The 12,919-nt window shown below is 40.8% G+C and overlaps 1 protein-coding gene across 1 annotated transcript in view; it reads right to left on the bottom strand.

Annotated features, from left to right (window-relative positions):
* The window catches only part of zfhx4 (zinc finger homeobox 4), a 63,114-nt gene that overhangs the window by 28,222 nt on the left and 21,973 nt on the right, over positions 1-12,919 (bottom strand). The window contains 1 exon segment of the mRNA XM_020606481.1: positions 12,382-12,616. Within this exon segment, the coding sequence (XP_020462137.1) occupies positions 12,382-12,616 (235 nt within the window).

Here is a 12,919-nt window from a genome sequence, read left to right as displayed (position 1 = left end):
CACACATGGTGGAAATATCACACACACTCACTAACGCGACTCTGTCAGGTCCAGAACGAAGGACAGAGGGAGGGAGAAACAGAGGGTGAGAGAGAGAGAGAGAGAGAATCAGAACAGACAGACAGAGACAGAGCGAGAACTAGGAGCTGAGGGTTAATGGCCTTCCCATCTCTGTGATAAGAATTCATTCTGTTCTATTACCACCACTTATCTACAGAGGCTGTTGTCTTTCTCCTCTCTCTCCGTCAAACACACACACATACACACACGCACAGCAAGCATCCGGGATCGATAGATGAACCTAATGAAGAAAGCAACTGTTTCTCGGCATACCTGCTCAACTCTATCAGCCCAACAAGATCTCCCTGCTGCATTCATCTGTCCATCCATCCATCCATTTATCCATCTACCTATCTATTCATCTGTCCATATATATTTTCACCAGGCTATTCATCCATATACCTATCCTGTCTGTTCTTCAGTGCCTCCATTTATCTGTCCATCCATCACTACACTGGTTTCAATTTACCAGACTGGTCATCGTCATGTATTCAAGGTTTATTTATTTTTCGAGAACTAATAGGAGGCCTGAAAACAGGGAATCTAATAAAATGGCTGTCATGGTTTAAGAGAACAGCTATGTGTGTGCATGTGTTTGTGCTTAAAATAACCCTGTGACGGGCAGTGGCCAAATGGATAATGCTTAAACAGATCTTTATCCTATTGGGCTACTGTCCCATTTTCAGCTGCGTAAAAACCATCTGCTTTCAAAGCCACTGAAAACAACACTATAATCCTGGATAGAAATCAGTAGATAGAAAGAACAGATAAAAAAAAAAAAACAGTTAAAAGATCATTAAACGTTTTGCTGTAGTTTTTATCAACTGATGTACTAAGAATACAATTTAGTGATTTAGCGCAAGAGAAACATGATTAAATAATGATATAATTGTGGTTTAGCAATTGCTAAATTATTTTTTCTTTTATTTTTAATAATGTTTGTTAATGTGGTTTTCAATATATTACTCTTGATAACGAGATGCTTTATACATAAAGAAAAATGTCAAAAAATGTCCTCAGGTTTTCATTTATTCTTCTCTGTGCCTATATTCCTTATTGATGGCAGCACCACGTGGCTTCCCTTAGCACACAGAGAATTCATGTGCTGACAATAAGTCCATGTAACATGTCTTTCGCTATAGAAGAATGTGCAAAACAAAAATGTGTGCATCATCAGGGCCTTATTATGTGTTGAGTTTAGGAAGGATGGCGGGACTCTTCAACATAAGAAGAATAAAGTCATGAAAGAAAAAGAGAAATATCTTCAAACCCAAATATTCATTAGGTTGCTCAGAATCATCTGCAAAATGACCACATGGAAGCTGAAACACAGGAGCACACACAGTATTTTCACATGCAACACAAACACACACATGAAGAACACAGACCTGGGGCAACTGCCCCAGAAATGGTATTCGCAGATGATTACAAATAAGTGCTGGTTTTTCTCCGACTTTCTTAAAAACATGCAAAAAATGTCCATTTCATTACTGGCTAAATAATGTCATATGGGCCCCTACTGGCCATAATAGAAGCAGACAAAGACAGAGCAGCACACATATGTTTTGAATAAATCACATTACTGAGAGAGAGTGGGGGAGAAACAGTGAAAGAAAGAGGGAAGGAAAGAGACACAGCCAGACACTTAGACAATTGACAATATTCCCTTTTCTTGCTACCTCCACCCTCCTAGTCCTCCTTGCCTTCTTTTTCCTAACTCCCCTGATGCCGCCCCTCCCCGAACAACAGGATCTGTTTTAGATTTGAGCCAGTGCTACAGCCTATCTCTACCTTATCTCTGTTAGACGTCAGAAAACAGAAAGCTCCATGTTTCCATGCATTAGACTCCTGGCCCCTGACATGCCACTTGAAAATCTCACAGCCCCTCAAAATGGCTAAGCAGGAAAATAAAACAGCAAAGACATAATTAAATCAAATAAAGTGCAGGTTACCGTGCTGCAACAATATCAGTTTTTGGAAGGCACTCTAATACATTATCATGTACCACAAACTATGTAAAGCACTTTGTGACTTTGTTTACAAAAGTGCTGTATGAATAAAATAGTAATTATTATCATATCAAATAAAATGTCAATTGTAAAAATAGCGGCGCAGTTTGGCACTGTGACACCAAACGCCATCCAAAATCCCCTAAAATGAGACAACTGTTTGGGAGTCACAAAGTGTATCCAACTGTATTTGAAAAGCCATCAAAATGTGAGGCTCTGTGACATCTTTTTACCCTCTGACCACCTCTGGTTATTGACCCCATCATGATATCATGTTGTGTTTTTGGCTCTAATTATTCCAAACAACTTCTCTGACAACTGCAGGGAAGTATCGATTCTCCTTAAAGTTGTGGCAAAAAAAAAAAAAAAACAGAGTGGGGAATATGTTAACAATTTGAAGAAAAGGAGGAAAAAATCAACATTCAAATGACTCCTTATATTGATTTATAATTTAGCCTTAATTACAGCCAGGCTTGGACTTCCAAACTGCACTGTGACAATAGCAGGGAAAGAAGATAGGGAATTGTTACTGATACACTTTAACAACGGGGGTCACCCAGACATTGATTCAGCCATTTTGCAGCACCTTTGGCATGCTCCGACAAGGTAAATGCACATACATTTGAGGAACGACACACACCTACACACAGTACTAAGAAAAGATCAGCATGCACAAACAAACACACACACCTAAGTGAACTATCACAAGATAATTAACCTTCATCTGGGAAAAGTCAGGGCTGCCTTATCTGCAAACTTGACACTTGCATATGTATGTGTGTGTGTGTGTGTGTGTGTGTGTGTACATGTGCATCTGTTGTAATTACACCATTAGGTGTGGAACAGATTGACTTCAGATAGGGGTGGAAGTAATTTTCTGGAAAAAAATTAGTGAGTGAAAAGAATGTTTGTTTGTGTGCGCGTGTGTGAAATGTATGCTTATTTAAGCGTACATGCAGACTTTTATATTGCAGTGCATTTATTTATGATCCAAGTGTATATGTTTGACATGTCTTCATGTGCTTTAGCCCATACGGGACGCATCAGGTATCAGATACCTTTTGTTTTTGTTCATTGTTGGATGAAATTTTTATCTGTACTATTGATGTGTGAGTCCTAAACTGTCTGTCTAGTTGCCTGCCTGCTTCAGCTCTAACAAGACTGCCAGGGCCAAGTATATGAGTTAACATTTAATCAATGGCAGCTTAAGACACCGGGGCCAAGGGGAAGAAGCCCACCACTTCTGCCCCCTGCCGCAAACCATTACCCAGGATTGAAGGGGAGCTATATGTGTGCGGGTGTGTCTGTGTTGAGTGTGGGTTCCAGATAATTACACGCTATTGGGTCTGGTTGATCACATGTCTTCGGGGGACAGATGTATGCATGTGTGTTTGTGCATTGGTGCTTACAGGTGCTGGCTTGTCAATACATCTTAATACATGAAAAATGGCAGAGGGGGTGGTATGTGCTAGGCAGATTGTGCCACTCTGAACAAAACAGAAAAACTGAATGAAGTGACTGATGTGTTTAAAAAAAAAAAGACCCTGTAAATCAAGTGAAGCTTCAAATTGAACAGGCCTGTGTGGAAAAAAGTGCAGTGGAAAGATGACATATCTAGCAATGTATGATTTTTTTTCTGCTTCACTTGCAAAACGCCCCCTGATGGTAAAACGCAAAACAGAGAGTCAGCAAAAAAGCGATATGATGAGTTCAACTTTTATATTTTACCATCAGCCCAACTTAAACTAAATGAAATCATCTCAGATCTAACAGGCAGAATCTTCATCTCGCATCTCTCATTTTGAGAGAATAAAAGATGTGCTTACAATATTTGTCTATGCACTGTGTGTGTAAGGTTCAGAAAAAGAGCATCACTGTGTGTGTGTGTGTGTGTTTGCTCTGAAGGGGGAAGCCCCTCTTATGTCCTTGCCTTCCGTCCAACGCCTGGGAGATTCCCACCACTAAAAATCAATGCTTCTGAGAGCATATGTGGGTCTGTGTGTGTGTCAAGGTTTTGTAAGACAAATCTCCCTAGCGTGCGCCACTTTAGTGCTATTGAACCAGGCTTCGATCACTCGGCCACTGTGAATAATGCAAGGGAGGCTACTGCTCACTTACAGCACAGGGTGCTTGCATACTGTACGTGTGTGTGTGTGTGTGCATGTGTGTGTGTGACATGATGGTCCTTTTCTTCTTGCAAATGCAACAGGGCAGTTCTTCGACATTCCTCCACTTGGCTCTCTTAATCTCGTGTCAGATACAGGAACTCCCCATTGATACTGTCTCTTTGAGTGTGTGTGCCACATGTGCATGTGTGAGTGTGTACACTTGAGACTTCTATAGTAGACGGGAAGATCTTAACTCAACCAGACAGCTCAGGCCTGCACTTTGACACACCCTGACTGATTGCATACAGCTGGCCCGCAGTGGAATATTGTCATAAAAAGACAATTAAATATAATGTTAAGGGAGCACTGCTTGCACGCACCTGCAATCACACAGCACAGGAAATACAGGTGAACACACTCTTGTTTTTATATCCCTAAGCAAAGGTATCAATAATTAGGATGTTACAGCGTTTAAATGATTACGAATGATGAGTATTTGTGCATTTTTAAGTGTGTGTATGTTTTTGCTAATTAAGCTGACACAAACCATAATAAAATGCCACCCTATGCTTGACATGGATAGAGGTGACAACAGTTGATGGGGCTACAGACAGCGACGGGATGACACACACACACACACACACACACACACACACACACACACACACACACCGTATACAGCTGCTCATTGGCTCAGTCTAACAGGAACATCTCTTTTTCCAACATAATTATCTATGTCATCACTTATGAGGCAATTAAACAAACATCAGTTCCTATTTCCTTTCCCTCTGTCTTACCCCTTTTCTCCTTCCACTTCCTCATCCCTTTCTCTCCTGCCATCTCTGCTCCCATTGCCTCTCCTCTGCTCTTTTTTATTTAATCTTCTCTCCTTGCTCCTCTCCCATTCCCTCCTCCCTCTCCGGTCTTCTTCCTTCCCTCCTGTGTGATTCCAGACAAGGTTTCAATTTCAGCATGCTGATTGTCTCATTGCAGACTCTATGCATGTCTAACACTTACTGGCACTCTCGGGACCATCAATACACACCATAGAATTCCTATTACACTCCCACATGTTTCTGGTGAGTGTGTGTTCATGTTGGGGTGTGTGGGTGTGTGTGTGTGTTTGTGTGCAAGGGGTGATGAGGGTGTAAAATGCCTATTACGCTGAGAGTCTGGTCTCTCTTATACTGGAGAGAATTCTCTGGCGCCTAAAGAGCAGAAAATTGCAACGCTCCTCTTCCTCACTACCCATTAACCTGCTTTTGAAACAAAGGCCTGACCAAGGTGTGTGTGCCTGTGTACATGTGTGCATCCTTGCCCATTAACCCAATGCATCATCAAGGGTAAAACACCTTGTGGTCTTAACCAAACACCAGTGTCTTTTCTATACAGTGTATATCTTACAGTCTCCTTTTTATTTTACCATATGTAAAATGTACACTTTGTACAGGCTACTGTAACCCTAACCTTGACACCTAACCCTGCACATTTACATAAAACCATCTTCTTTTCTGTCTATTAACTCAACCAAATTTTAAATGTAAAATGCACATTTGTATAAAAATGAACTTGTCACTCATTTTTTCCTTCTTTCCTTCTGTCCTTCATGAAAAATGGCAGAGGGAGAGCAAGTATATTTGTCTGATTTGTACAAAGACATTGACATCAAAGCTTAAATCAAGCCCCAGGTTCATTCAGTGGGTTTTTATCAGTCTATCCATTTCTTGTTCATTTTTTTAGCATCCTCTTTCCTCTCTCTGTCACATTCCTCGTTCTCTCTCTATTTTCAGTGTTATTAGTACATGATAAAAGCAAAAGGGATGTCATGACACAGGACCCCCTGTTAGCACTAGGAAGGGGGAGAGAAAATGAACTGGGTTGGTGTGTGTGTGTGTGGGGTGGTGGTGGTGGTGGTGGTGGTGGTGGGGGGGTTGGATGAAAGAGATTTGTCTGGAAATAATTGCTCACAAGCCATTGATTCCCTGCTTTAATCTCACACAGTATGCTCATATTCCCTATTAGCAAGATGAAGAAAAGGAGAGAAAGGGAGATGGGCCTTGTTCACATAGACAAGGAGGTGAAACTTGACATGTCCCTTATTGTTTTTCAGGTTGATGAAACATTCATTGTATTTATCCTGGAAAGACAAGTAATGTCCAGAATCTTTATTTCTCTTTTTACATGTACTGTCTTGCTGTTACTCCATTAGTCTGCTAAAGGTAAACATTGGAGAGTGACAGACACACACACACAAACACACACACAAGGCCACTGACAGCTCCTATGGCTGCAAAGCTTCCTCAGGCTAGTGATGATTAGCCTTCACTATAGGTAATCAATAGCTGCTATCAATTCCATACCTACCACTGATGGATGAGGGAAAAGAAACAGAGGAGCGTGAGGAAGAAGGCAGGAATAGAAAGAAAAGAATGGCAGAGACAACGTTAGCTCTTAATGTAATGTTCCTGCTATTTTCCCTGCACACATGTGTATGTAGATGCTGCTTTAAATGTCCGTCTGTGAATAGTATCATTGAGGTCTGAGATTAGTGGCTGCTTGGACCCACTGCACGTATTGCCTGGTTACCACGGCTCCGGCTCCACACAACCCTGCTCCCATCACCAGATTGTTGGTCTTAATGCTATGTGACACTGCCCATTGTTTTGTCCATCTGTGGTTAAGAGTCAGTGTACAGAGGGTGTATGAGGGGATTGAGGAGAGAAAAGAATGTAGGTGAGGGAGAAGAAAATAAAGAAGAGCAGGGAGTGGGGGGTGTTGGCTGAAAAAAAAAAGAAACAATAGCTGAGAGGTGAAAATGAGATCAGGTTAGGTAGAAACTGAGAATAAGGGAAAATATGCAATGACCCCTTGACTTCAATATGGATCTCGAACTTTACATTCACTGCTTCCTTTTTCCAGGACCTTCCCGAGGCTTTCAGCACCATATGGAGTAGGGTTCTAAGCTTTTTGACATCCTGGTCCTGTGACGCCAGTGCCCTCTTCAAAGGGTTAAGTCATATTTAGTATGCATCCTCAGACCCCCACAGCTTTGTATTGTAAATAAGACTAACATGGCACTGGTCAGGTATGCTAATTCAGATAATCAGTGCAATTTCTGCAAATTATAACTGTCAGTGTGGTGGGCACAGAACCTTGGTGGAAAACATGAGGGAACAATTTAGCCTGGGTAATACCCCTCCACCAAAGAACTGCTCAACTCAAAGAAAAACAATCGGCCTGAGCCCATACCACCTCAACACACCATTTCAAAAATAGTTTATGGTGAAAGAGGCTCATTTTTTTGGAGGCACAAGTCAGCCTGCCGCCCTTTTTTTTTTATATATATGCACACGCAGACCGCAAAGTAATTATAATTCGCTTGGACGGAATTATTCAAAAAATGACCACATCTTTTGCTCCCTTAGCCATGGAGAACATGGTTTTGGGAAATTTAGGGTAAATTGCTACTTACCAAAAATATAATAATATACATATATGAATGTGTCTTGTTTTGATTTGACAAATGATTTAAAATGCAGTGTACTGTCTCCAACAAATTGCACAGCAATAAAAACTACAATCACATCACTCTCGTCAGAATAGTTCTCCCCAGGCACTGCCTTGACTCATGTTGGGCACGTAAAACAACATTCCAATTCTTTATAATATGAGGAATGGACTGAGCCTCATTGAAGTTTGTGGACATTACCTTTTATGTAAGTAACTTTCTGCTTCACAGCAAACAAACAGCAAATAGAAAAAGCCTAATTGAAGGTAATCAGTTATATGCAAAAACATACTGTATATACATATATAACTGGCTGCCATGACCTATTAATAAGGACAATTATCAACATAACATATTAAATTGTAATGGATAAATTCATCAGAGAGATGGCATATGCAATGACACACAAAACAATAATTAAAATAAAATAAAAGTGCCCTTTGATGAGCAACTCAGCTGGTCTCACCTACTGCATTTTAACTTGAAAACTAATGACCACCACATGATTAGCTAGATCTGAATGTGTGCTGCATCCTTTCTCTGATTCTTCTGGCCAAATGTGAAATAGCCACAAATTAAAGAGACACCTTTAACAAGAGAATCCTGTCTGAGGAGGAAAAATGGTGAGAAAACTGCCGGAATGGTGAAACTACTGCCAACACCCAGAGAAAATGAAGGAGTAATGCTTTTTGGGAAACAGTAAAGTTCAGTCCCACATTCAAAAGAGAATGACTTTTTTTTTGGTGCTTTGTTTCAAACAGTTTGTGTTTGGTAAATTTTAAAATGTGTTAGTGGACTTGGAAACAAGCAAGTAGGCACTCAGCCTCTGCCCATGTTCAATCACTTCATGTTGAATACACACACACACACAGTCATGTTTTGATCACTTCAGGGGATGTTACACTGACTTACATTAAATTCCTGGGGACTTAAACTAACCTTATAACCACTATTTGCCTAACTCTAACCCTTACTCTATTTGCTTGTACTTTTTGTTTCTATAGGGTTGTTCCCATAATGTGACTATTTTTATATCCCCACAACATGAATAATACCAGCCAAGCCACCCTCCCCACACCCCCTCACACACGCACACATACAAACATAGCTATATTAATACAAGCACATATAGTGATAGTGTCCATTAGGCTGAGTTTTTGGCCTCCGGGCTCTTCAGCACAGCTACACTGATTTGACTAGGACCAAAAATGTCTCAGAACCTTATCACAAAAAGAAAACAAAAGGCTCTGGGTATAGACACGCACACATTCACTTGTACACACACATACACACACATGATAATAGTGTTGTTGGGCTCTCTAAGTCAGAAGAGGTCTTTTGTTTAAAAGGAGGACTCAGACAAAGAGGGTCCTCTCCCTTCCGCTTTAATGCATGTTGTGGCAGTGGGGGTGGGGGGTATTCAGGGATGAAGATGTGGATGGTGGAGGGGTGGAGGGATGAATGACAGGCTGGGCTCTCAAAAATAATTACCTTTATAAGATCCCATCTTCCTTTTTTTTTAAAGGGACAGAGAGAATGAAAGGGAAAATGGCAGAAAGTATGTGGACAAGGTGCTGGTGTTTCTGCTTGGTCTGGTTTAAGAGGAGCTTTACATATGATGTAGCACAGGTCTAATGGGCAAGGATGCACACTGCAAAAGCACACTCATACACGCACGCACTGCCTCTCAGTGTTCTTTATGACTAAACAAATGATCAGATAGTTGGGACTGAAATGGCAGCAGAGATGCAGTCAGAGGGAGAATAATCGCTCTATCAGCCAAATTTCAGTGACTGTTAAAAACACCCGCTTCACAAATTGTTGAAATGATAAAAAATGACTCATAATCTGTCTTGAATTTACTAAAACAGATCTATTCAGGGCACAACTGTATAATAGAGCAGAGAGAAGCACAAAATATCTAATCTCTCTAACAACTTGTGAATGACCCTGAAAGCAAAATGGCCTCCAAGTCCTCTACGCCAAGAGGCAATATCACATGCTCTTCTGATGCAAAGTGACATTTTTTTATAATCTCAGCTTTCTTTAACACTTCTAATCGTATACAAAGAGGGATGACTTATTTCAGCAATGTGGGCACAGTTGTCTTTTTGTCTTTGAAGGATGCCACTGGAAATTCATGGTGAGTAAAGTTTTTGCTGTAGTCAGTCAGTGAGCATTAGCACCTGCATATACACAAGTACACATGCACAGTTCATTCACTTCACAATGGTGTTTATGCAGTATAAAGGATGGAACCAGGTTTGGGAAATTACAGACTCAAAAGGATAAAGAGTGAAAGGCCCTCAAATAAACATGCAGCGGCTAACACGTGCACTGACATGCACATGATGCAGTCCAGTAGAAGTGTTGTTTGTACACTCATGTCTTTGTTCAAAACACCTATACTCCACAGTACTGTATCCTTAATTAGACCATTAAATCAGCATCAGAATTGTTTAATGAAAGCTATTCACATGTACATAAAGTCCAGAGCATTAGAACCCCTATTCCCAAATGGGCCTATAATTATCTGGCTCAGTGCCAAGTCCCAGGCTTTAAGAGAAAGATACCAGTCAGCACTTAAATTAATCTTTTTCATACCAGTCTCTAATGAGTAGAAAATGCTGGAGTCAGGAGTAGAAACCCTAGAAAAATAACAGCAAGCATACACATAAACACAAATAGAGGGTCCCTACACTAAATACTGCCTGGAAATGTTGCCTACTATAGAGCCTTTTCCATCTGTGAAAACATTCACATCATCTATCACTATAGGTCTAAAACAACTATAATATACTGTGCCTCTTATATGACGCAGTGTTAATGTGGGTTGTGTAATGTGATTCGCAAAGGTCTAAGCTATAAAAATACATACAACAAAACAATAAGTAATACTCTATTTCACCGCATAGAACATGAACTACAGAACAAGACTACAGTCTCTATTTATTATATTAATATTCAGTGTCCGACACACTCTGGTAGACACACCATTCTCTGCCTCTACCTGCCAAGTGTGTACGCGCTACAGGGAAGTTCCTTTGGAACATTTACCTTGTGAAAGAATACTGTTGTTCACTACAAATTATACAGAGTGGGCAAAAGGAGGGCATCCAGAAAAGTGGATTAGCATTTTGGATGTTGCCAGTGTCCGCTTAAGCTCTGCTCTAGGTTCTCTACGGAAATTCACTGTGTGGCATCAAAGCCAAGGTACAGTATAAAATAAGGGCCCTAGGAACAAATATAGTACATTTTAAAAATGGAACATTTGAAATAGGTGCATTGGGCAAATATTGCTTTTGACAGTTTTAAAACATGGTTGTGCTCACTGGTTTGAAATGTAAAAAGGACAAGAAAAAACATGAAGCCAGGCTTGTGTTCTTGATGAAAAAATGGACAGGAGCAGGAGAGAATGGGAGATGGAACAAGCTGGACAAAAAGGAAGAGATAGAAAAAGAAAACAGGAGAAAGAAAAAGAAAGGCCAGATGGTGGTGGTGGTGAGATGCCGTGTGTTAAAATGTACGGTAATGATTTATCTAAGCATGCGTTTTCTGCTGCACCCCAAATCGCAACGAAACTTTGATCCATGTATAATTAAAACCAAATGCACACTAGCAACAGTCTCCATTTCAGGACTGGGAGCTCTTCCCCCCTGTTCATGTGTGTATGTGTGTATTGAGATTCACATATGTTTCTAAGTGCTGGGCCCCCATCTGTTTTGGGAGTACATGCACTGTATAAACAGGACACTTTAGGAAGCACAGATTCATGTAAAAATAGGCACACATACTTCCTCACACACACAAACATACACATACAAATGAATGTATGGACTAATACTTTGCTGGAATGCTATTTTAAATGCGTTACCCCCACACCCCGCCTGCTTCTTCAGGTCAAGCAAAGTAAAAACAAGTTAAGCGCTCATTTCTACTAGCAGCATTAACATAGGGATGACTAAATAATGGGCCCTGACTCCCCTGACTTCTGGTTTAAATTACAGCACAGCCCCCTCCCCTTACACCCTGCAACCCCTCACCAACCATCCAACCTCCTCTCAAAGAAAAATGATTAATCTTTTTTTTTTTTGTCTCCCTCAATGTTTTACAGTACTGTTACACTTATTAGCTGCTGGCAGGATGGAGACTCTTAAATGAAAGCCAAATTGCTTTGGTCATGAGAAAGGAAATGAAAGCTCACTCCAGGGAGAGGCTGTGTATCCATAGCATACTGTATGTGTATGTGTCAGTAATGTATGTGTGTACAGGCATTCTCAGTATTGGATCCTCCCAAGGTGAAATTTCATAAGCTGACAGCCTGCATTGCCTGGGATGTCCCTGTGTACGGACAGTGTGTGCGCTGCAGATGTAAGTGTGGCAGCCTAATAGGAACAGTATGCTCATTTTGAAGAGATTAGGAAGAATGGTTGGGTCTGAACTGAGAGAGGTGATCTGGATATGAAGGCCAAAGGAAGAAGGGAGGGATCTTTGATAGAATGAGGAGGGAACAGGGCAAGAGAAAGAGATGGCAGGCATAAAGATAACTGATCACCACAACATCAGAATGCAACTGAAATCAGGATTTTGAAAACAAAAACACAAGCAAATAGACCATGACAAAAAAAGCTAACATTATGAACCAGAAAATGGCCTTAAAAAAAATTTAATAACTTAAACAGGTTGAAGCACCAACCTTGGCTGGAGGGACACTCTTTGACGTGGAACAGCTCATGGAAACTCAGTCCATCTTCGTCTCCTCCAAGGCCTTGCTGTTGCACCTGGAGTTTCCTCAGTCCTTCATTCTGGTGGTGGCGAGCCGAGCGAGCGTGCTGTACCAGGTTGAGACGAGCCTTTGTAGAGTAGTCACACAGTGTGCAGTAGTAGACACATGACTCCTGGCTGTATGCACTGTCCTGCTTCTGCAAGTGCTGTAGAACAGAGTAGAGGAGAGTGCAGATGTTAGACGGTGTTCCTGTTTTAGGGAAGCCCAGCATTAATTCACATTGTCCGATGCTGTAAGAGCTACTTTACTAAACATTTCCATTATGGTGGTGTTTTCATAATTGGTATATCACAAAGATATCTGGCTATATTTCAGTGCAACAACTGAGGCTTGTTTGCAAATTTTTGTTCTTAATCTTTTGTGCTATATGGCTACAACATCCTTCTACTTCCACTTTGGTTCCAAATAGTCCACAGCCTAGGTATCATATTTCCCTGGCTTCAAACAA

Source organism: Monopterus albus, unplaced genomic scaffold (genome assembly GCF_001952655.1).
Source record: "Monopterus albus unplaced genomic scaffold, M_albus_1.0 scaffold78.1, whole genome shotgun sequence".
Taxonomy (NCBI): Eukaryota; Metazoa; Chordata; class Actinopteri; order Synbranchiformes; family Synbranchidae; genus Monopterus; species Monopterus albus.
The sequence above is the reverse complement of the archived record's forward strand: the minus strand, read 5'-3'. Positions and strand labels throughout refer to the sequence as shown.